The 23,598-nt window shown below is 47.9% G+C and overlaps 10 protein-coding genes across 10 annotated transcripts; 4 read left to right on the top strand and 6 right to left on the bottom strand.

Moving 5' to 3' along the window:
- Window positions 1–1,578: 1,578 nt before the first annotated feature.
- Window positions 1,579–3,110, bottom strand: ABOM_003134 (uncharacterized protein; the record flags this gene model as incomplete). Its single annotated transcript, XM_022530264.1, has 3 exons — window positions 1,579–1,611; window positions 1,673–2,042; window positions 2,098–3,110. 3 exons carry the CDS (start codon window positions 3,108–3,110, stop codon window positions 1,579–1,581), a joined length of 1,416 nt encoding a protein of 471 aa, XP_022392690.1.
- A 2,059-nt stretch (window positions 3,111–5,169) lies between these two features.
- Window positions 5,170–5,516, top strand: ABOM_003133 (heavy-metal-associated domain-containing protein; the record flags this gene model as incomplete). Its single annotated transcript, XM_022530263.1, has 2 exons — window positions 5,170–5,257; window positions 5,365–5,516. 2 exons carry the CDS (start codon window positions 5,170–5,172, stop codon window positions 5,514–5,516), a joined length of 240 nt encoding a protein of 79 aa, XP_022392692.1.
- Window positions 5,517–6,353: 837 nt separating this feature from the next.
- Window positions 6,354–7,181, bottom strand: ABOM_003132 (PIG-L family deacetylase; the record flags this gene model as incomplete). Its single annotated transcript, XM_022530262.1, has 1 exon — window positions 6,354–7,181. One exon carries the CDS (start codon window positions 7,179–7,181, stop codon window positions 6,354–6,356), a length of 828 nt encoding a protein of 275 aa, XP_022392691.1.
- Window positions 7,182–8,184: 1,003 nt separating this feature from the next.
- Window positions 8,185–9,276, bottom strand: ABOM_003131 (uncharacterized protein; the record flags this gene model as incomplete). The annotated part of the gene is made up of 2 exons (XM_022530261.1): window positions 8,185–8,486; window positions 8,565–9,276. 2 exons carry the CDS (start codon window positions 9,274–9,276, stop codon window positions 8,185–8,187), a joined length of 1,014 nt encoding a protein of 337 aa, XP_022392694.1.
- A 440-nt stretch (window positions 9,277–9,716) lies between these two features.
- On the bottom strand, window positions 9,717–10,937 carry ABOM_003130 (putative low density lipoprotein receptor; the record flags this gene model as incomplete). Its single annotated transcript, XM_022530260.1, has 1 exon — window positions 9,717–10,937. The coding sequence occupies one exon, from the start codon at window positions 10,935–10,937 to the stop codon at window positions 9,717–9,719; it is 1,221 nt and encodes a 406-aa protein (XP_022392693.1).
- Window positions 10,938–13,500: 2,563 nt separating this feature from the next.
- On the top strand, window positions 13,501–15,307 carry ABOM_003129 (cation:proton antiporter; the record flags this gene model as incomplete). The annotated part of the gene is made up of 7 exons (XM_022530259.1): window positions 13,501–13,537; window positions 13,603–13,809; window positions 13,866–13,991; window positions 14,044–14,094; window positions 14,152–14,272; window positions 14,326–14,857; window positions 14,906–15,307. The coding sequence occupies 7 exons, from the start codon at window positions 13,501–13,503 to the stop codon at window positions 15,305–15,307; spliced, it is 1,476 nt and encodes a 491-aa protein (XP_022392727.1).
- A 1,304-nt stretch (window positions 15,308–16,611) lies between these two features.
- Window positions 16,612–17,472, bottom strand: ABOM_003128 (zinc finger protein; the record flags this gene model as incomplete). Its single annotated transcript, XM_022530258.1, has 1 exon — window positions 16,612–17,472. The coding sequence occupies one exon, from the start codon at window positions 17,470–17,472 to the stop codon at window positions 16,612–16,614; it is 861 nt and encodes a 286-aa protein (XP_022392662.1).
- A 797-nt stretch (window positions 17,473–18,269) lies between these two features.
- ABOM_003127 (zinc finger protein) lies at window positions 18,270–19,244 on the bottom strand (the record flags this gene model as incomplete). The annotated part of the gene is made up of 1 exon (XM_022530257.1): window positions 18,270–19,244. One exon carries the CDS (start codon window positions 19,242–19,244, stop codon window positions 18,270–18,272), a length of 975 nt encoding a protein of 324 aa, XP_022392734.1.
- A 721-nt stretch (window positions 19,245–19,965) lies between these two features.
- ABOM_003126 (HET domain-containing protein) lies at window positions 19,966–21,582 on the top strand (the record flags this gene model as incomplete). Its single annotated transcript, XM_022530256.1, has 1 exon — window positions 19,966–21,582. One exon carries the CDS (start codon window positions 19,966–19,968, stop codon window positions 21,580–21,582), a length of 1,617 nt encoding a protein of 538 aa, XP_022392735.1.
- A 631-nt stretch (window positions 21,583–22,213) lies between these two features.
- On the top strand, window positions 22,214–22,841 carry ABOM_003125 (uncharacterized protein; the record flags this gene model as incomplete). The annotated part of the gene is made up of 2 exons (XM_022530255.1): window positions 22,214–22,223; window positions 22,297–22,841. 2 exons carry the CDS (start codon window positions 22,214–22,216, stop codon window positions 22,839–22,841), a joined length of 555 nt encoding a protein of 184 aa, XP_022392732.1.
- Between the last annotated feature and the right edge of the window lie 757 nt (window positions 22,842–23,598).

The following is a 23,598-nucleotide window of genomic DNA, read 5'->3' as shown; positions in this document are numbered from 1 at the left end:
TCCACTCCCTCCAGGAAGGGTCTCCACTGCCCCTTGGCTTCAGAAGCCGGAGCATCCACTCTTCCTGAAAACCAGCCTGTTCCATGCGAGTGGTATAATTACCTGGGCCGCTGCTCTTTTCCACGGGACACATTTTGTTATAGGTCCTGATGTGCCATTGACGGCCTCACTTCTGAAGCAGGTTGTGAGCGAGACAAAGGCAAAGACTGGTCTTTTCTTGCCAGACACATTGTCATCTCTCAGTGCGTCGGCGGAGGGCCTTGAAGCCATAGCAAGCCTCGATATCGTTAGTTTTGCTGGGGTGGCTTTACCGACCAGTGTGGGAGACAGAATCAGCCAAGTGACACGCTTGCAGACCTGTCTCGGGCTCACTGAAACCGGGTACATCTGTACGCTACAACCTTTGAAACGTGAAGACTGGGAATACTTCGAATGGAACCCACATCATCCAGTGGAAATGAGGCACTATGGTGACGAATGCTCTCAGCTAGTAATCCCGCGGCCTCCCGGGCGATTCACACATTGTGCTTTTCTTGTTTTGCCTGATCGCCAAGAATTCTGCACCGGCGATTTATTCACCCAACATCCCGGAAACCCGGCTCTGTGGAAGCATGTCGGCCGTTGTGATGACATGTCTAAGCTCCAAAACCGGGTGCTTCTCTATTCTCGTCCGATTGAAACTACTTTGGAAGGACACCATCTTGTCTCCAAGGCTGTGGTCACAACCGATCCTGCTCTTCGTGTGGTGGTCATCATAGAACCAGTGCGGGGGGAGCTACACATGCCTAGAGATGTTATAGATGGTATCTTGCCTTTGATTCAGACGATCAATGAGGATCTTCCACACGAGGCGCAGATTTCGAAGGACCGTGTTTTGATCGCCTCCACTGATAGGCCATTCCAAACTACAGCCAAGGGCACCGTGCAACGCCGCTTGGTGGTAGGGAGCTACTCAAAGGATATTGAGGCTATCTCAGCCCTGGGTGGCGCTTGATATCTTTGCACTTACACAGGCTCGAGTTGTGTTTAATTTTTTTTTTTTTTTTGGTTTACATTTTAACCAAATTGTTTAGCTTGTGCCTTGACGTTGGTAGTCTTTTGGAATATCCCTCTGTAATCAGGGAGAAGATTGCTCAAAATGCAGCTATGATTCTTCGGCTTTTGCTTTGGTTTGTCACAACTTGCGCATGTAAGCTCCCTTGCGCATTGGCTCATAGTAATCAAATCAATATCTTTGCATCAATCTAGGCAATAGTTTTTTTGGCATCACAAACTGCTCCCATGAAATGCTTGGTATATCAACAACAAAATGGCAAAAGATATTCCAAATATTGTTTGCCGGTCAAACACTGGGCAGACTTGCCATTAGGCATATCTCAAGTGATCTTGGAGAATTGGCTCGCCATCAATGGTTTACGAAGTACCTGAAGAAGTTCACGTTTGGCGTGAAGAACGCGGTGGCCCGGCTATGTCAGATTGATATTATCTATTTACACTGTGGATTTCTGTTTCTGCTTTCTCTCCAACGGGATCCATATAAGTATACAATACTAACCAAGGGAAGTGAAACGACCATCGTTAGTCCGATACAGGTAAAAGACCAACCCCAACCTAAAGCGGACAACATCTTGTCAATAACTGCTGCCGAGAGGGCACCTAGCCAGCACCTCACTAAGTCCGCTGCCCCAGATGTTGCAGCAGATTGTTCGGGAAAGAGATCAACCAGAAGAATATATATGATGCCGAGCAAGGCATTCGCACACACCCCAATAAGGGCCTGGAAGACAAGTGGGACAACAAGTGGCAGCTGGTTCTGCAAGACCCAACCGTATGCAATGTAGGCAGCAGCGACAAGTAGCATGAACGGGGCCGCTACTTGAAGCCTTGCAACCTCAAACGGGAACTCTGCGCCTTGAGTCTCCTTTGCTTCCGCTGTGGGATTTTCTTCATTTTTGGCTCGCAGTCGGGAAATGCGCCGGTAATTAACATCTATTAGCTTTCCGCTCACTATCGAACCGATGCCCCCGGCGATCCCATAAGGACTAGAGGAAGATGGTCAGACAAGCTGGAGTTCTCAGGACAGTCAAGGTGGCTTACAGAAAGGCGAGCCCGACCTGTAGGGTACTCAAGCCGTACAATTTGTCAAAATGATTCCCTGTAGTCGCCCATAATGCCGAAATGCCGGAATAGACCAGACTGGTGTACACGATGAGGATGAGGGCGTCCTTTTCCTTCAAAATCGTGAATGCCCTGAAGATCTGTGAAATATTCGTTTTCTGTTGGTTTTTCTCATGACGGTGTTGGCCTGGGGAAATACGCCTGCGGTCTGGGAAAACATCGACCAACGGCTTCCTCCACCATGCTCCCGGGTCAATTGAACCATCTCCAACCACCTTTCGAGCAGTTTCAGGCACCACAAGAACATACACGAGAAGAAAACATCCAGTGCCTGTAGCAAGAAACCAAAATATGCTTCTCCAACCGAAACGCGCCGCTAAAAGGCCACCGATAACGGGGCCAAAGGCGAAAGCGGACATGACACAACCCTGCATTGGACCTAGGTATCGCCCCCTTTCTGCTGGTGACGAAATATCGACAACAACAGCAAAACCAAAGGGGATTGCGCAGCTACTTCCGATGCTCTGAAGACACCGAAGGATCATCAGCGCAGTGTAACTGTCCTGGAGTGCGAGTCCAATATTGGAGGCGGTATATAAGACCAATGCAAGAACCCATGCCAGCCGTCGTCCTTGCAGGTCAGAAAGCGCAGACATCAAGGCTGGTGAAATCCCCTGTATGAGCATGAATACAGTGATGGTCAGGCTGATTAGCGTCGGAGACAAATGATATTTACTTGCTAGGACGGGCATTATCGGGAGAATAGCGTTTGTGGCTATCATACACAAAATCATTACCAGGCTGGTGACTGATACAATGAATGTCTTCTCGCTATGACTTCGTATGCAGTAGCTGTCGCCTTCTCCCACGACCTCAGTTGATATTACTTCAAGGTTATCCCCTTTCTGATCCACCAAGAGTCCTGATGCAAATTGTGGATTCTTCAATGACGCCGGCTCAAGTTTGACTTGAGCTTCGTGAGTTGTAGGCATCTTGACGGCAACCTGGGGGGTATGCTGAAAGCTCAGGAGGAGGCAAAGTCGCCCACAGTGACTTCGATGGTGTAGTTTATATATAGGGCCATACAAGTCCGGGGCCCCTTAAGGAGTGCCGATGATGGGCCCCACTTTCTGCCCTTGGTATTATCCCTTGTTATCCCTTCCTTTTGCATTTCCTTACCATGCGACAAATGCCGATCCAAGCATTGCCACGTAAATCACCCACTGGTCCATTAACTCATGGATAAGCGCATGTAAGCAAATCCCACAATGAGAAAACGAGTCTATGGAAGGAGAAAAAAGAAACCTAAAGATCAAAGATCGACACAACCTACTGGGGAGTAGTATTCCACTACGGACCGTGTGGTACTATATTCCACGGCAGTATCGAGATAGATCGGCAATAACGTCAAGCGCCCTAGATGTATATCTATCAACTATCTGTATTGTAATCAATAGTCAAGAGAGCCCTAGGCTGCGGTCCCCAAGGCACTAGGAATAAATACAAATAGTATCGTCCAGGGTGTTTGGCTTTGGATTGTAGATGTAGACCTGTGTTTGAATCTACTTTCTCAGGCCGGAGTGAATTGTGGGGGCTGTAAAGCACCTAATCTAGGGGTTAAATGATACTCAGTACAACGCTATTCATCAAAGACCCACATTACCCGCGTGGTACCTCTCGCGGGCCTTAGAACCTCCTAAGTAGCACACTTGATAGCCTAAGATCACCGCGTGCCTTACAGGGACGAAGGCGGGCACGGCGGCAACCTGAGAACAACCGTACAGCCCAGTCAGCCTACATTTATATTTGATTATTGACCTCGGAACAGATTTAGTAGCGGCAAGATAGATCGCAATTGCGGGGCAAGCAGATTAATTCGAAACTTTGATCGACACAATGGTCTAGTGGGGAAAACAAAAGCGATGCGAAATGTGATATCAGAGGCGAGCTAGATCAACAGGGAAACAGCAACAAGACACAACTCGCCAAACCTGTACACCACACTCCGACAGAGAACTGACAATTAGAAAAGTTGAAGGCACGGGCCATGGAGATGTGAAAAATGAACTTGTCAAGCAAGTCCGCATCGGAGAGATGATGTAGCTCCTGAAGACAAGACGCGAGTGAAGCTGTTCCATCTGCACTTTCGAGATTTTTAAATAACAGACTTTTTACAAACTAAATCAGTATTTCAATAATAGTATAATATACATACTTCTATCTTAAAAAGCTATACATAAATCTACGTAGTAGAGTTCTCCTATTAGACACAGATATTAATAGAATTGGAGTGGTACGGGAAACCCGCTAACCACGTCCCGAACCCGCCCCGAGCCCGGAGATTTCCGGGGGCAGATTCTAGTGTCTGTGTGATATACCGATTACATGAAGCAGAATGGACAATCTCAAGTTTCTACTTGCTCATATTGCTGAAGGCTTTGTATTTATGCATCGTTTTCTGGTCTGTGATATGGAAATTTCTGTTTTGGAACCAGATGGTGGACAGCTAGTTGGACCTGTTTTGCTACTCGTGTAGAGTATCCATCTGTAAGCGCCAGAAAGATAATATTTTAACAATGATCGATCTAGTAATGCTGGAGGTCACTAAATAGAACCCGCTGTTAAAATCAGAATTCGACAACTTCTTTGCATGCTTCATATAGGCTGCTGGGGGTTGATGTACCTAGATGAAGAATAATTATATTGAGCTATTTGTAAGGTGTCTACCCTCCAGTTGAGGAACAACTAACGCGAAAATGGCGCACAGAACGACGCACATCCAGAACGGCAGGGCCATACACTCGGATTTGAAAAGACTCTACGGGTATTCGGAAAGACGAAGGGAAGCCAACGGCTTGGGCTCTGGGCACAAATGCCTCACCGGATAGAGTCATCGCTCGGCCTACAAATAGAGAGAGAGTTCTTCTCTCCATTAGCCAAATCAGGCTCCCACCACATACTGTTTGCCCAATTTCTGCGTTTAAACATACCGTTGCCTGCGACTAATTTTTCTCAACTCTTTCCACAAGCCCCCAAACAAAAGTCATAACAATGTCCAATCATCATTACAAGTTCAACGTCAAGATGGGATGTCCCGGCTGTTCTAATGCTATCCAGGAAGCTCTTGGACCACTCAGCGGTACGTGACTACCAATAGAATCCCAGGGTCCCGTTTTCCATGGCGTACATAGGCCTGTGTCTACATTGCCCGTGCCATCCATACTAACTGGGTGAATATCTCAACAGGGCTCAAGTCCCTCGATATCAGCCTTGGCCAGCAAACCGTGTCCGTCATCGCCGAACCCTCGCTTTCATACAATGCCGTGCTCGCAGCCATCAAGGGAAAGGGCAAAGCTGTTCACAGTGGCGAAATTGACGGGGTTCCTCAGTCTATCTAAGCCAACATTCGGTGGCCCACCGAATGAAGCCTCGAAAGGGGAGACCGCCATAAACGGCCGGACACATGGTGGGCGGCCAGCGGATAATATATATCTAATAAATACATATTCTCATTTCTGCTAACCAATATATGCTCGTGTCAAGATAATGTGTGCGCGTATATTCCATAAATCCGCCCCAAACCAACCAGCTTTAACAGGTCTCGTGTGTAGGAAAGAACATGAGACCATCATGTACAACGACGACAGCCAATTAGGGACCATTCAAGTAACCAACGATCGTCCTCGGGCTCACTACTAGTACTAGTGGATTATCTTGACGCACAAATGGCGCATCGGCCCTCATCCTCGAGGGCCAACCGTAATTGTCATTTCCGGTGCAAATTCGAAGGAAGAATGGTGCGCGATTATTGCGCTAGCGTATGAAATTTTATCTTACCAACTAAGGTCTACTGTAGATTCTAGCTCTGCTGGATCATACTCCTGGCTATGTCAACCTTCGTGCGAAAAGATGAATAGAGTAGTTTTTAGTGGTGATCAATAGGAGGGTTACATCGTGGATTCGGCGGAACATGAGGTTGCGACTAAATAGTTCATGTAGCATATGCATTGCAAAAAGCATGAAGAGGTATTGTTGATTAAATCATAGGTGGGAGCAGACCGCTGGGCACGGTCGTCTTGGTGTCATTAAATTCGCTACATACAATGTTCTGTCTCAAGAATCATAACGGTCCACCACGAGTAAAGTCAGACAAGAGCGCTCCTCTTGACATTAAGAAGGCATTGACAACTCTCAATTGAATTTCCCGTATCACATTCATGTCATTAAATCCCAAATCATACCTGATACTGCCGCTCCAACCAAGCAAGCTCCGGTCGACCGGCACAAGCAGCGTCGCTGTTGCAGGTAGCAGAATCATAGCCGGCATAGAAATAGAAAATGGCCTTCTTATCGGCAATTTGTTCAGCATTCAAGTTCGCGCTCAGGGAAGAGACGGGATAACCCATGTAGCCGAAGAAGGCCGCATCATTGTCAGCAGCCTGAGATGCGTGATCAGCAAAGTACCCAGTCGTGTGGTGGTCGCTGTGGTCGCCGTCGCCGAGATCGTTGACAAAGTCAAGAGTGTTGATGCGGTCGGGGCTGAAGTTTTCAATAATATCGGACAGGACATCAAGAAGCTGTTGTCTCGTGTAGGTAGTGCCGGAGGCGTCGACTGTGCCGATCTGGTCAATGGTTCCCTCCCAGAGTTTCTGAAGACTGACGCTTCCTGTGGAAGCAAAACCTGAGCCATCCCCGTTGCCATCTGGGATGTGTAGGAAGGCGAGTTCAATTTGGGGCTGGGCTGCGAGTTCGTATACTGGGATGTCAAATCCCTCAATGCCTGCATCGCCTTCGTTCCATTCATTGGCAACACCGGCGATTTGTGCATAGGCCGCTAGGGAACCGGCTTGACGGCTTGTCCAGTACGCTTCGCCGCTGCCTGCGTCTCCGGCTGTGAGGAAGACGGTACGGACGGCTCGGCCTGACCGTACTTCGCTGAGGACGTCTGGGGCCATAAAGAGTAGATCATCGTCTTGGTGTGCAACGATGTTCAGGGTTTGTGCAGCCGTCAAGGCTGCAGGGCCGAGGATAGCTAAACTGCTGAGCAAGCTGTAGGGTTTCATTTTGAATGTATAGACAATTCGGCGGCCTGTGATCTGTAAAACGCCACAATAGTGAGACAGGATGTGGGTTTGAATCCAAATTTATGTTCGGTATCTCCAAGTGAAGGTGTCAGCAAAACTGCATTGTTGACATGTTGTGTAGATTCAACTATGCTGCATTCCAGCTGGAGTTAGTCCCCTGCCGTCTACATTCCGGTCAACACACTCAAATAAAACCCATTTCGCCTACAGACTGTCGATCAGATATTCTTTCGGTCACCAGGCCTTCCACAATATTAGACATATTATCATTGTTGTGGCAATGTTATACGGGATGAGAGTTTACAGACCATGTCTATCACCACCACTTAGCCTATCTCGATTCTCCACTACGTATGCCCTGTACACAAGATGTAGTCCGTTACATAGATTCGAACTCTCTTTTTCTTCTCCCGAATTAAATCATAATCGTTATTGAGTCTCATCATGTTCATGTCTATACACGATGGGATCCTGACGTTCGTGTGAGGTCGATGGCGGCAGGTACTCCCGGCGTACCCCTTGCTTCTTCTCAAACCCCGGTTCCCTGTTTCAATTAGCGTTGCGGAATGTTAGACAATCCTATTTCCACCAACCTGCAAAGTCGGCCGAGCGACAACAAGAGATTGGGAATCTGCTAACTCTCTTAGGAAGCGGGTGTGCTCGATGCACGTTCATATCCCGGGGTGTCATCGTCTGGGGGTCATCTACCTCTCCTCCGTTTATGTATCCCTAGCGGCTTTAGTCTTGAACTCTACGCTATGTTCCGACATCCAGACCCCTTAAATCAAGCAAGGCCAGAATTGGAAAGGTATGTGCTGTACATCGATCGTTCAATGAATAGGTATTGTTCGTTGGCACCGACACAACACGATAGACCCCTACAAGAGATTGCCACCGTATAAAGTGAGGCTATCCAGTCTATAAGCTAATTTTATAATATATAACCATACTCTACCAATCACCCTGTTCGACCCGCTTAGCTCTAGTCTAACAGAGATGACTTCGACTTCATGTCCATAAGTTTCAAGAGTACATCATCTCTCTCCTTCTGTAAAGCATCCAAATCAGTTGCCTGCACCGTCGGTTCGACTGTTTTGCTTAAATCCTGGATTGCTTGAGGCGTCATTTCAAACGTATGCTCATGCATGTCATCATGCCACGATTTAGCCGCCGGACCAAGATGCTCCAAGAAGTGCTGAAAACTCCCATTGCCCGCCATAGCGTTCAGGGCAAAAGGTCCATTGAGCGCCCACCGTAGACCAAGAGAAGACGTCATTGTGGTATCTTTGCAAATTTATTAGTGTTAGCGTTGTATCAACTACCTGAGAATCAATAATGCCAGAAGAAAATATAAAATCTTACCTAGGTCAGCCGCAGAAATAATACCTCTGCTCACCAAACTATATGCTTCCATCAATACGGCAGCTTGAAGTCTGTTGACGATGAACCCGGGGATCTCTCTCTGGATAAGCACCGGCTTCTTTCCGAGGCTCTTGTAGAACTCCATAGCTCGTGGGACAACAGTCTCTCGATCTGTCGATGCATGTGGCACAACCTCCACCAGAGGAATCAAATGTGGTGGGTTGAAAGGATGCCCGACCAGAACCCGTTCGGGGTGATGACGGCACGCTGACACATATTCGGACGATGGGATTCCGGACGACGAAGATGCGATTATGATCTCTGGGCGTGCTTTTTCGTCTAGGTAGGCGAACAGAGTGCGTTTGAATTCTAGCCGCTCGGGGCCATTCTTGGTTGCGGTTAGTAGGATGGCGGACAGTATCTGTACAGGAAACGGTACCTCTTGTATGAAATCAATCTCGTCGAAGTGGTTATCCAGTGATTCCACAAAGGTATAATTTGTTAGAGAAGCGCCTTCGCTGAGACCAATTCGAGTAAGTGTTGGCCATTGTGCGTTCAAGTATGTCTCGAGGTTCTTCTCTGCGTTCGGAGCAGGATCCGTCACTAGGACCTTAAGCCCTCGGGCCAGATATAATGCTGTCCAGCTGGCTCCTATAACGCCGGTGCCGATTATAGCGACTGTTTTAATCTCTTTCTTGCCTGTAGCCGACATCTTGAAAGTAAATGTATAATCACTGAGTATTAGGGATGATGAATGTTATTGCACATATAAGTTTTATGTGATGTTGGTGCGTTATCAAGCTCGGGAAGGCGCTTTATATATATTCAATGCCACCTACTAAAACTCGGCAACCCGATTCCGAAAGCCCAATTTCCTACGATTTCCATATATCTGTTTGTTGATTATTCGATACTGGGAAATTTCCTAGAGAACTGGGGCATATACATGGTCCATCCATCAATACCGCGGGCCCGTGGAAAATGGCCGGCTTGCCGAGGACTTGATCTACGAGTCCCGCGGACAGGTTAGCGGCATCCGCGGATGAGATGCCGAGAGGCTACTTCTACACAGGGCTCTTTATTTGAAGACGCATATCCAACACGTTGTCGGATACGCTCACTAGAACCTCAATTACACTGACGGCAGAAATCTTACACAAAAGTGATGCCAGTGTAAAACCCATCTCCACGATGTATAACCTCCTTTCCACCCCCATCCACACTGACTCGATACAGACTTCCGCCCAAGTCAGTGACATAGACGGACTGGTTGATTGAATCAACCTTTAATCCAATAGGCTGATGAAACTGCCGTGCCAAAATATGTACTTGGGGCTCCTCACCTCCAAATCTCGCCTTATTCAGGGTATTACCATACGGATCTTCGCCCCGATCGGTCCAGTAAATTGTCTGCGTCTCAGACACAAAGTCCAGGTCAATGGGCTCGGGGAGACCCACGAACAACGTCTCAATATCTGATCGAGAGAGGGCATTTTCCCCAAACGGCATATCGATATTCGCACGGAAAATGCGCCCTTTGTGTCCTCTGTTCATCCCTTTCTGTGTCCAGTAGAACTTCCCGTTCTGGAGATCCAAGGTTATGCCCACACACCACCGCATTTGATCTTCCTTGTCGCTGCTCTTGCAATCTCCACGGAGAACTAGGATCTCGTGGTTATGGCCGTCGAAATCACAACGGTGAACACTCATGCCCTCACGATCGCAAAAGTAAAGCTTCCGGTTCTGATCGTCGACAGCCAGTTGTTTGGGCGTGTGCACTGCACCGTCGGGAATGACGGTCCTTATATCGCTCCCATCGAGATTTGCCGACATCACCGAGCCGTCTTGGTTAGATGTATGAAGCCCCATATTCGTCCAAAACATGCGACCGACCGACTGTGAGATTTCAAGACTGTCAGGACCATTAAGTCCAGATACTAGTGCAGTGACATTCTTGCCGCCATCCACACTGCAGAGAATCTGTCCATTGTGGTTGAAAAAGCCTCGGTTCGAGATCTTCGAGCTCTGAGCTATTTCCAGAAAGAAGATTTCGTGGGGATGCTCTCGTCCGTTCGCTCCGGGAGAAGGTAACTCTCCGTTACTTGGCTTGGTCGCTGGTGTCATTTTTTCGAAGTAACTGTGGCAAGGCCAATAAGCGGTTGGGGTTGGGTCGGGGTCTCGCTTGTCCATGTAATTATCTTCCGTTGGAGTTATCGTGTCGAAACCAGGCTTTTCCGTCATTGTGTAGGAACTGGGGATATTCGAGGATATTCCTTTCCACGTTTGATTGATTTGGCTGAGGTCGGGGACTCCAGCCGATAGATTCTTAGGGATGTGGATATGTGGAGATGGCTGAAGCTCGATCGATGACATGTTGTTCTAGGACTATTTCCCATTGACAGAAGCCAAAGCAGGCGTGAAGGTTGCTGAAGATGTCTCTATATGAGAGAAGCCTGGTGACCAACAACTCCTTTATAATTTTTCCTGACTATTTTTGAAATGCAGGTTGCCGGCATATTTACCTTGTCTGGCAAAGGTTCGTTTCCTGACGTTGTCGGATCTTGACATCACATCGGGATTCTAGGATAAACTTCACGAAAACCGGAAGGAGTTGCCAATACCTATCCGGGTTAGATACATTAAAGCTATTCTTAATGATGTAAGTAGGGACTTGGCCCTTTAGAGGACTGGACTTTTGAAATAATGCCAGGTACGTTTCAAGGTACGATCCTGTAGCTTGCTATCTATCACGTACATAAAAGGTTCGCAAAAGCATGTGCACTTCCAACGTGAGATTTACTTATATATTACTCCGTAGATTGGACTTCAGTATAAGATTACGCGCTATAAGCAGAGCCTTCAATTCAGAGTCTTACTGATATCACAGTAAGGAGCGACAAGGTAAAAAAAGAGCAAAGATAGGACAAAGTCAAAATGCAAACCTGCTTCTGTTGCCACATACCGAACGTACAGTTCCATGAATGTCACCATGCATTGCAGAATATCTAGAATAGAACGCTGCGACGCACTCAAACCTCTATATCTAAGTTCACTGAATGCACTCACGAAGAAGTAAGACAACCGATAGATAGGTAGTGGTATAGTAACCCTCTATATCGTGGGCACATAACTGACTAACCGTTCAACGAAACTAACCGGATCCATATTCGCACACCCTTGCCACATAAAGGGTCATTTTAAGCACCACTGATAGGCAAGAAACTATCTAGGTCTCCTTGGTTTTGTCTTCGTGGAACCAATACCCACAACCCCAGTGGCAGATAAGATGACGAGTATGAAGGCCCCAATGATAAGCAGTCTTAGGAGAACAAAGGCCGTAATTTTCAAGCGTCTCTTCAAAATTCGATTCGTGCGCAATTGCGCCACAGAATTATCTGGCACGGATGGTGGTTGCGCCATGGGGTAAAGGGATGTTGTATCTTTGGCGGACGTGTTATTTCTGGGATATTGGGGTAGAGTGTTGGCCTTGGACACTAGCACTTGGGCTCCTCGGATAGGATGTGTGAGAGTCACTATCAACTCCTGTATGGTAGATAGGCCGACATTTATATCTTACTGTATCTCGGGAGATCGCTGGGAGATTTCCAGACGGCCAAATTCGAGACGGGGAATTCTGCTAGGCCATAATTGTCATGTAGCCCTGACCGGACCAAAATAAAAGGGGATTTGCGTAAAGAACAAGAGAGTACAAAGTATGCGAGACCTTTGTATAAATTTAACAAAGCATTCGGCAATCACGGCGCTTAGTTGTGAGTATTGCGGCAATGCCCTTTGCTCTTTATTCACTCCGACTCATTGTTTTGCATTAGTTTTGATGATGACATTGTCCCCTCTGTCAAGCAAAATATGATGCAACCAATATATGGCGGCAACTTCAGGGCGCTTCTTTCAGGTGTACGTGATACTCAAGCTAAATCTCATATTCGGAGTAAAGCGCAGCATGATCCGAGATGATACTGGGCTCTACCGGGGCGAACAGTGTGTATTTTCCTACTCATTGAGGTACACATGACTGCAGTGCTTGTATAGTCAACCCACATTGTTCTCTTGTATCCACTAGTCCTTGCGTTCGTTGGCCTGTATCCGGAGACCAGGTCATCCAATCCATCTTTGCATAGTGCCAACTTCGGGAGATGATAGGGTTGAGGTCACAGAACGGGGATCATTTTGCCACATATCCTTCGGATGCTTATCTGTTTGACCAGCTTGTAGATGTTTCGGCACCCTCGACGGGTACGATTAAATCGTGGTGAGCTGAACACTCATCTAGAAGGGTACAACTGGACATATTATTTCGCTTTAACTATTACCTACAGGGCGGCAGTGGAGACTCAGACATTAATGATCATCCGAGAGGTGGATCATAAACTTTTCAGGCGGATATGCCGAATCATTTTTTCCTGTCATGGTGGACATGAGCATACCTGCTGAGAAAAGAAAGCAAAAGGTGAAAAATGATGTTCTCACAGACAACGCACTCTAGTTTCATCTACACAATATGAAATTATGATTCTCAACTTCTCGAGGAGATGGATCACGATAAGCATTGCAGCTACCTGAGCTTATAAATTAGCTCGGGCAAAGTCTGGATATGCTCCACAGTTACTGATTCTAGCGTCGGCCTTATGCCATATCCCACGAAGTCCCCACAGAAACTAAGGCCGTATCACATGAGTCCAGACCGTTGCATTCATTCTTTCAGGGTCTTCATGAAGGACCCAAGACTTAAGTCTCTTGGCCTTACTCCACCTTCCACCATCTTCGCCTTCCTGACTGACACCCAAGAGAAATCTTAGCTAATGCCAATACTGTCGTTGGGATATCTGTAGTTCAGAAATTCACTATTTGATGGCCCTTTCGCCCCAGCTGGAGGTTGTTACTGCTTCCATGCTCCGACGTAGTCCGCTCATACACGATGGCAGGTGGTTTCCTCCCGTACCACGAGCCCGGTAGTAAGTCCCAGCCCGTTGCTATTCGTCCCTAATACTACACACGATCGCACAGCTCACTCAGTTAGTTGTTGAAATCCTGATTATCATTTCATTCTTTTTTTTCCTCTCCTTGGCGGAATGGGTCTCCGCCAAAGTTCTCCGCGCTGGGATCATTGGACAGATTGCAGTTGGCATCATTTACGGTGTACCGCTGGCAAATATCCTTGAATGGAACTGGCAACAGACTTTCCTTGCGCTGGGATATGTTGGCTTGATCCTGATTATATTTGAAGGTTGGTGACTTGAAAGTTCTGCGGCGTCTGTCGGTGTTGACGTCAATCATCTCCAGGTGGTCTTGGCGCCCGACTCGATCTTCTGAAGGAAAATTTGGTGGTGAGCACGATTGGCGCTGCCACGGGGGTGTGTTTTCCTATCGGGCTTTCTTATCTGCTACTATACTTAGGATATGGATATGGTATTCTCCGACCTTTCATCCTGTCTATGAATAATGATCTAACGTCAATCAGGCGCGGTCGAGACGTTCATCATTGGGGCGGCACTTTCCGCCACCTCTTTGGGTAAGAACCCGCAGCCAAACCCTAACTTGGTCTTGAGCGATCTAACAAACTGGTTAGGCACCACGTTCGCGGTAATCTCATCAGCATCCAAGACAGTCGATCTCGCTCAGACCCGCGTGGGCTCAGTCCTCGTAAGCGCAGCCGTCATTGACGATGTAGTTGGTCTCGTGCTTTCCAGGTCAGTACCCCAAATCTCAAAAATCCAACACATACTTACCCCGACATCAACAGCATCATCTCCGACCTGGGAAAACTCTCCAACAGTGACGCCAACCTCGGCTGGATCATAGGTCGTCCCATCGTAGCGTCGGTGGCAATGGCCATTCTGACCCCCCTCGTGACGAAATTTCTCTTTGCGCCGATATTCCGAAAATACATCGAGTTCCACTTCGCACGCTACGACCACATCTCGAACATCATATTGATGACGCTTGTGCTTTGCGCATTCATCTCCATCGCTGCGTACACGGGCACATCGGTCCTCTTTGGCGCCTTCCTCGCCGGAACCTTTCTCTCCTACCTGCCGAGCAAGCGTCCCGATGGCCCGTTCGTAGTCATGAGTCGCGAAGAAGGCGAGCAAAATGAGGATAAAAGCCCGACCTTCGTTCATACCTTCGAGGCCTATCTTCTCGGGGTGCAGACGTATCTGATGGAGCCTCTGTTCTTTGCCAGTATCGGGTTCGCCATTCCGTTTGTGGAGCTGTGGACGGGGAAGCGCATTTGGAGGGGGATTTTGTACACGCTTCTAATGGTTGTCGCAAAGGTGCGTTCATTGCATATATTCAGCAGAGAGTATCGCTAACGGGTTTAGTTTGTCGTGGGAATATGGATCCCTATATGGAAATACCTGCCAGGGACTAAATCAAAAGCCGGGAAGGCAGATAAGGAGTCTTCCCAAGCTCCGGACGTACCTGTTGAGACTCCCAAGGACAATGCGACAATGTTATCAGCCTTGTTACTTGGTTCTGCGATGGTGGCACGTGGCGAGATTGGTCTCTTGATTATTGAGATTGGGTACAACTCCACGGAGTACGTGAGTGAGGAGGGGTTCATTACCGGTGTCTGGGCGATCTTGTTGAACACGATTATCGGTCCGGTTACGGTCGGGCTGTTGGTTAGATTTTATGGGAAACGAATTGGGGAAGGTGAATGGGGGTTGCAGAAGGACACGCGTCCATCGCAGGAGAAGGGGAGTGCGCAAAATGCTGTATGACATCTGCTGTCTAGCTAGTAGCTACCATGTCCTTGGAATGAACACATAGAATTACTATATCAGAAGCGCCTAACCTTTGCAACTAGACTAGGTTAATCACTATAGTCGGAGGGTATGGCGACACTAGGTCTATCTTTAATGCCCTGAAAGACGTGAACAGTAATAGCTTAATCTGACCCCAATGGACAATTGACAAGGCTTAACAAGGGATAGCAAGCCCTCCTTTAACTCCTGATGAATCCTCCTGCCCCATATGGTATTGAAAACAACGGGTCTGTTCATGTTGAGGGACATAATTAATGAGTAGTGCATATCAGAGCTTCTGCACTGCACGGTTCAGGTAAATATGAATCAGGAACTGAGACGAGAGATAAGTGGATGACATCAAGTCATATGCGCATTACGCCTTACGTTTATATGCGTAATGATGTGGAAAGACTGTGAATGTATATGACTGACAATTAAAGCTTGCATGCATAGTAATATGATATTTCAAACCACCTGGGCGAGTCATATTCGAAATTGATAGTTCTAGCTTGCTAGCCACCGTAAAGCACACCACCACTTGTCTTCCCGTCTTTCATCTCAGTATCGCGTTCAAGATAGGACAGCAATCAGGTCGTAGTCTTCGAGTACCTGGACCAACGATATATAGGCATCAAACGCTAGGGAAGGCAATCTGGGTCAGCGATAGGACAAACGTAGTCTGTGAGGCAAGAACAATAACCATTCAGTCACGCCAGGAGCATCCTCGTTCGTCGCGAACGCATTCATGAAAGGCATTGTATGAGTTGAACATTTTGGCGCAGACGAAAACAATATATCCGCAGTTCGGCAGATCGTCATCCGGACTGGAATACGCAAAGGCCGCCAAAGATAGTATGGCAATCAGATATGATGCTGTGATATTCTTCATCTTGGAATGAGCTGATACGACAACAGAGGTCTCTTTGGAACGAAACACACTACTGGTAGTCTTGAGTTGCCGAAGCTTTGCTACAAGGCATAATGTGACGGTCTGGTCGTCCTATCATTATTACCTCATTGGCTTTCCAGCCGGTGGACAAACTGGGGCAGAATAGTGACGTTCTTATGGCTATTGCACGGATGGAAAGGCCGTGGATACTGAACAGCCCTTCGATGGTGCAATTAAGATGAGCTCTAAAAGGAACTCTGCAATAGATGAAATTGAATATCTTCCTAAACTTAACTGTGTGCTCAAGTAAACAGTACATTTTCCCCATGTTCATCCTGTCTTAGTTCCTTTTTTTCCCCGTCAGCAATACTAAATGGGAACCCACAGCTCAACGATATCCTCGACCTTGTCCGCGATTTCCAGGGCCTTTCTTTGACGAGCCAACAGTCGAGCCCCTGCCACCCCTTTGCCCGTCTTGACCACGTCTAGATGGGGTCCGGTTCGATAATTGTTGTTGCTGTTGTTGTTGTGGTTGTTGAGGTATAGGCCCTCTGGTCCCTGAAGATTCACTCATTCCTAAGACTGTGCCTGTAGCTTGGCGCGGTGGGAGTTGGTCTGGCGGCGACAGCTTGGCCATCACACCTTGAATAAATTGCCGCGGCAGCGACTGCGAAGGACTGCCAGCAGTTATCTTTCTTCCTGTCTCCAGGTAACGCTGGGAGAATATGCGCCATAGTCGCTCTGAGTAAGTGTCTTTCATGTAGGGACGGGGACAGTAGGGCTCATTTTCAATGAAAGCCTTAATTGCCTGGTTAACTCCTGCTGTATTCATGGTAATAGGACCACAAGCATCGAAGTCAAGCAACCAAAGGCTCACAATGCGCTTCTTGAAGTTAGGGGCCGTGTTCGTAGCGCGCTCAAATGTACTTGTTCCAGGTGTAAGGCGTACGATGTCTTGAAGCGGTGGAGGGCGACGGACGGCATTGTGGTCGAACGGTGTGCTTCCAAGGACGAACTCAACATCCATGGCATCGATCTTAGTACGCCAGTGCATAATGGCGAGTGCGTCCGCCATGCTAACCACATATTCATCCGCATCTAGTTGCAGGTCTTCCATCTGATCGACGCGCAGTTTGTAATTTCTCAGGGAAAACAACCGACTGCCCCCAGGACGCGATGCCCCGTAGCGCTTCCGACCAAAAAACAGGCGTACCAGGCAATCTTTGTTCGATGCATCGCTCTTTGCCATGGCGGCATTATTCGGGTGGCAGAAAAGATCGATCAGTGCATGGCGGATTGGCTGGGGAAGGGGAAATATTCTTTCCATGCACAGGATTTCTCGGGGTCGACGAGGGAGCGTAGGATCATCTGGGAATAGGTGGATGTTTTCGGACCAGAACTCGGATGCTTTATTTGCAAACCAGGCAGTCCGAGGAATCTCAAGGCCTCTGAGCCGTCACCAAGTCGGTCGAAGCTATCTTGGATTCGTAGGTGCATCAAGTAATTGTTCCAAAGTTTATCGGTCCGATCTATAAGGAGTACCTTAAATGCCCACAATGTACCAGCCTGTTCAAATACCTTCCCAATCGATCCTGTGCCAATCTCTCGAAAAGGGGACGTACAGCCGACGGCTGCTTGTTGACGTTCTGCGAACGACGAAGATGTTGACACCACAGATCTTGTTGAGAGCAGCCGCTTTAAGAGGAGTTGAGGGGTATTGATCTCCTCATCAAGTAGCTTTTGCTCAAGGTGGAGATTTTGCTCCATGGCATCTTGTAGGGAACTCGTCCATGAGCTGTCGGTGTGTTGTTTTTCTCGTCGGCTCGTCATTGGTCAAAATGATGTTGGAAGGTGTCGATTATTGTTAACGGTGATGTTGAAGAGGGTGGAGCTATATCAGAAGCTATGAAATGAAAAGATGCTCAAGCGACGTTTGAAGGTTGTGGGTTGAGTGAGGAGGGAGGCAAGGTGTGGATAGGGAGCGATATCTTGTTTAGAAGTAACACATCCCCCACCTGCATTCACGGCGAATCACAGTGTCCACTTCTACTTGGTCTCGATCAATTCGATGAACTTTCTGGCAAGGCTAAGTCGAGTCTCTGCCTCATCCTTATGAAATCTCTGTATCAAATCGACCGAGGTCTGCAAATACTGCTGGCGAAAAGCACTCCACTGGTCTGTGTGCGGCCGCGGATAGAAGGGATCATTTCTGCAAAACCCCTTGACAGCTTGCTGGACGCCTTCGAAATCCATAGAAATGGAGCAACAAAGATCAAAATCCAGCATCCACAGGGTATGCTGTCCCAACACATTTGTCATGGCAATGGTGCTGCCATCGCCCCGTCTTGGTGGCGGAGCGAGAACAAACTCGACGTCGTTCCCATCCATCTCGCCCAGCCAGTGCAGCGTGGCTAATGCTTCCCCCATCATGGCAGCATAGCATTCGATGTGGTCAGAAGGAATCCCCAGCTCGACCATCTGATCCAAATGGAGCGGATAGTTCTGCAACGAAAAGCTTCTAAATCTCGAGTTCATATTCATTGCCGTTCGGTAGGTTCGTTTGCGACCAATGTATGGTCTGATCAGACAGGCCCGACTGCTTGCGCTAGACAGGATTTGGTTTCTAATGTCCGGAGGGCAGTATTTCTCCACAAGAAGTGCCCTTACATTCTCTGGAAACGGTGGGATGCGTTTGGAGGAGATCGCATTGCAGGGTGAGTATCCGAGGGGGAACCGTGTGAGATTCTCTTCCCACCAGATGTCCTCGGGGGTCAAGTAGCTGTAACATTGTGGGATGCGGGCTTGGGGTTGTATGAGCTGATCCTGTTTGCGGCTTTTGGTAGATGTCAACTTGCGAAAAGCCTCAAGTGCTCGCCTGTGCATCGCAAAGTCGTTTGCTAGGGATCGAGACGGACCGCCATCCTCTCGTTTGATTGCAGGGCCGTCGAGACTTCTAGCCCACACAGTACCACAGGCTCCTGAGCCGATCCGATAGTAGTTCTCGGGAGAGTTTTGTTCCATAGTTATAGCAGTTTGAATGATTGTAGTGAGATGGTGGAGGATAGAAAATTGGTCGAGAGGGCGAGAAGAAGTAAATGACCCATCGATGATATAATACGAGCATCATACTTTCACCTGCTGGAGGACATCTTATGTATAGAATATCTATGGAATATATAACTGCTATATTCATTCCTTGATTGTTTGGTAAGATGTATCGCCTTAATCTTGACACAAGATCGTAACTAGTAACTTCTTCCATTGAGACTTCACCCTGTAAGTGTACTTCAATAGTTAGCAGGTGCATATAGCTTATCAGACATGAATTATCCCCCTTCACTGTATTATTCAAGGGTTAGTCGAGATCGTTTCGTGTATCGGGGGTCGAACAGGTTGCACATGGTAATGGATTGTAATTCAATCACTATAGGGCTGTTCCTACTCATTCACCGCATATTTCCGGCATAGTACGTGCTTCAGCCTCATTTCATCTATGGTTAAGCTCTTACCTAAGAACAAACGCCTACAGGCTCCAAGCTAGCGATAAGAACATAGTCGCCTACTAGTTAATTATAGTCACGATGGGATCCACAGCCCCGCGTGCATAGCCCCGCTGACAACTGGCCCTATTTATCTTAGACACATCCTTCTTACGAAGCAGATTCACGCCCACTATTAACACAAATATTCTAAATTCCTGCATACACATTGCCTCTTTCAAATTCAATAGGAGCTGGCCCCTATGGCTTCTAATGGTTCAAAGTTCGCGCACACGGCGCTGTCAACAGACGCACACCGTATTCGTCTTCTAAAGTTCGAAGATACGGCGTCGACTGAGCCTCTCAGACTCTCCTTAGGAGTATACAAACTCTCGGACAAACCGGTGTACAATGCGCTCTCCTATGAATGGGGGAGTGGTACGGCAGATCGAACAATATTCATCAATGATAGTCCTTTCCTGATCGGAGACAGTTTACACAGCTTCCTGGAAGTTCTAGCCAGCAGTGAGCAGCAAAGCACCCTGTTCTTCGCGGACGCGATCTGCATAAACCAGGAAGACATCCCTGAGCGGAATGACCAAGTGCAGCGCATGGGCGATCTATACCGTCAGGCACAGCAGGTTCTCGTCTGGCTGGGACCGGGCACCACTGAATCCGACCTCATCTTCGACCTATGTGCAGAGGCAAAGCAAGAGGAGATAGACCTGCAGGGAGCCAGCGGAAACGCGCTTGATATGTTGTATCGACGTTCATACTGGACAAGACTTTGGATCATCCAGGAGCTATTCCTTGCACGGGATGCGGTCGTCTTCTGTGGCTCGAGATCTGCAGCCTGGTCGTCGTTCCGGAGGCTAACGACTGCCGTCAAAGGAGAATTTGTTTCCGGGGATATACGACTTGGCAGTTCATCCATGGGGTTACATACAAGGGAAATGCTCAGCTGTTTGAACAGTAAAGACCGAGAGAAGGGCATCTTAAACGAGACGATAGACAACATTGTGATTAAGTTTGGGAAGGCTCGATGTCGCGATGTCCGCGATCGGGTGTATGGCCTGCTTGGTCTCGCCAGGATGCAAGCGGACGGTCGAGGCCTGGAGATTAGGGCAGATTATTCAGCGACGACAGTCAATCTATTTGTCCGACTGCTCAGTAACATGCCATACACCCTTCCATTGAAGCATGCACTACAGGTGTTTAATATCCTAAAACTGCACCATGCGCAGGACTATGGATGGGACGTCGGCATTCCAGACACAATCTGTGATCTTGTTTTCGAAGTCGGGCTCACACATCTCGGACACATTCGACATGCGGACTCTCAATCGTTGGTATGTGATTGGTGTAAATTGTGGAACAAGAACGAGAAACACACTACCTTCGAATTGGGTGAGAACCTTCGACAAGAGCTGCGCGGCAAGGCCATTTCTGAGTTCATAAAGGGGAGCATACAACAAACCGGGGCCGCCCATAACTGCGGTCCTCTGCTGTCCCTAGGGCCTTACGACAGCTGCGTGACGGCAACAAGACTCAATACCGGGGATGAACTGTTTCTGATGGAGGGAACCAATATCGTCCTGATCGAACACAAACGAAACCCAGAACATGAGTCTCATGAGCCTGCCGCGCGCTTCACGCGAGGGGTGCTCGCACACACAGAGGATGAAGAGAGTATCTTACGAGCTGCGATGTTGCTTGAACGTTGTTTACTATCTTTACCTGCTCCTACAGAGGTCCGTTTGGAGAAGGCACGCTGGGAAATCCCCATGTACCCATTCGATGTTATTCACGAGGCGCTCAGCTTGCGGCAGATTATGTTCATTCTGACGCAAGCTGCGCAGCATAGTCGCTATTATGATTAGCCGCTATACGAGGTCCTGAAAGATGAAAGTGTATATAATAAACCTGGACGAATGATAGTAAAATTCATTCAAGATCGGAGTTAGTTTTGAACAGGATTGAGGCTCGACTCCACATCCTAATACAATGTCGTCTTATCAACCTCTCACAGTCCTTTGTTTCCGGGATTCTCTTCTCTTTTTCTGACTATTGGATGACTTAGAATACATGGTGATAGTATATTAGACTTCAATGTAGTAGTATTGAAACTTACTTGGTGATTTTCTCACTACGACCATGGGTAAGCAGTAGACCGGCAATCATTGGCATTCAGATGGGTACCCGCGGCAACAAAAGCTCAACCCTATAATGAGCTTGCATCAAGTAGTTGGTATTCAAATAGTCATTTCTCCAATACTACCGATTATCTGAATGGGCTTCGGGGAAACTGGTACAAGAATCATCCTCGACTCGACCCAGATAACACCTCCTCTCAACATGCGATGATATCAGCGATCGTGCCCGAGTGGAGCGTTGTGGGACCATGGGGCCAAGGCTGAATTTAGCACGATTTAGCGCTCCCACGGTATCAGCAGTGATTTAACTACGGTCATCCACAATCCCCGACCATACCACTTGGTGAAGTTGCACAGAATGTCCTCATGTATTTTATCCTCAGCCACCTCCCTCACCATGCATGTATACTATACTATACTAACAGGTTACAATTGCAATAGTCTTCTACACAAACGTCGACCGAGGCGCGAAACACTACCCAATTCCCCATGGCCCTACTTCAGATAAAACAGTCGAGATACTACACAATCACCGCCTCCTGGCCGAGCAGATCTGGCCGTCCGAGGCGGTCAAACTAATCGATAGCAATGCAACCGTGACCACAGTCGGGGTTGAATCCCCCACTCTTAAATTGAGAGCCACCTTCACCAGCCTTGACAACGGTGTCCTCTTACAGGAGGCAGCAGTAATGGGTTTTGGTGTTCAGGTCCAGTGGACTGTGGTTGATAGTGGCGGCCATAGTACATGTTCATCGGTACAGGTCCCTGAGGAGTGTTTGTATTCAACTGCCTTCTTGGAGGAAAATGTGCGCGTGTCCTGTCTCAAGGTTGTGGATCGATTTTTGAACTTTGCGGATGACTTCAATCCGAAAACAAAGTGTCCTATTGAGTTCTTGGAACGGGTAGCGAATGGGGAGATATCGATGGAGGATCTCAAGGTCATAGGTAGGGGTTGTGGCGGTACTGAAAGGCTAAAACACGAGTGATTCCTTCCGATGTCTTAGGGCTAATGTTCACGAGATTCCTCATTATGTGTATGAAGAAAACAATATACAGTTAGCCGGCTGACATGAGACTGACCAACTCGATGAATAAAAAAAAAAGATGATGATTAAGAATAATACTCTCCAACAACAAGGTCATACCCCACCATCGTAGGATATATGATTAGAATGGCAGTTCTGGCCTCCTCAGCCTGGGCACTATTCACCACCAAGCCCTTATCCCAGAAAAGACCGATCTGGTGATGCACCCAGAATCGATAACCCCTGTCCCACACTGTTGAACTCGTAGAGATGCCGTTTCCTCTCTCGAGCAGATCGACAAAATCTCTGACCTTCAGATCGGCCTGGACATCGAGTCGTACGTTTTAGTTGCCGTGGATCGTTCACGTGGCTGACGATGAGAATTCTCTTGGAGGGCGTCATGTCTAGGCGGACGTGGTCTGTTTCGCTGGCGAGGTGGATACTCCGGTGGTTGCCTCCTTGGGGGAGGGGGCTCGTGAGCAACGGCAGTGAGGGATGAGATGGACAGGTTGGAGGTTGACTGTTTTTCTTGGGCTGGAATGTATTAAGTGGGGCTGAATGACGCCTGTTGGATATGCATTTTGTACGATTCAGTGCTATCGAGAATGACCCGATCGTCCAGGGCCCTCACTGGGTCCCTGCGAGGTTTTCCCTTGGTCAAGGGGAAAGGTATACGTGAATCGGAGCCCTCCACGTGCAGATTAACTGGTCTAGAAAC

Source organism: Aspergillus bombycis, assembly GCF_001792695.1.
Source record: "Aspergillus bombycis strain NRRL26010 chromosome Unknown contig00012, whole genome shotgun sequence".
Lineage (NCBI taxonomy): Eukaryota > Fungi > Ascomycota > Eurotiomycetes > Eurotiales > Aspergillaceae > Aspergillus > Aspergillus bombycis.
This window is presented reverse-complemented; position numbering and strand designations above follow the sequence as displayed.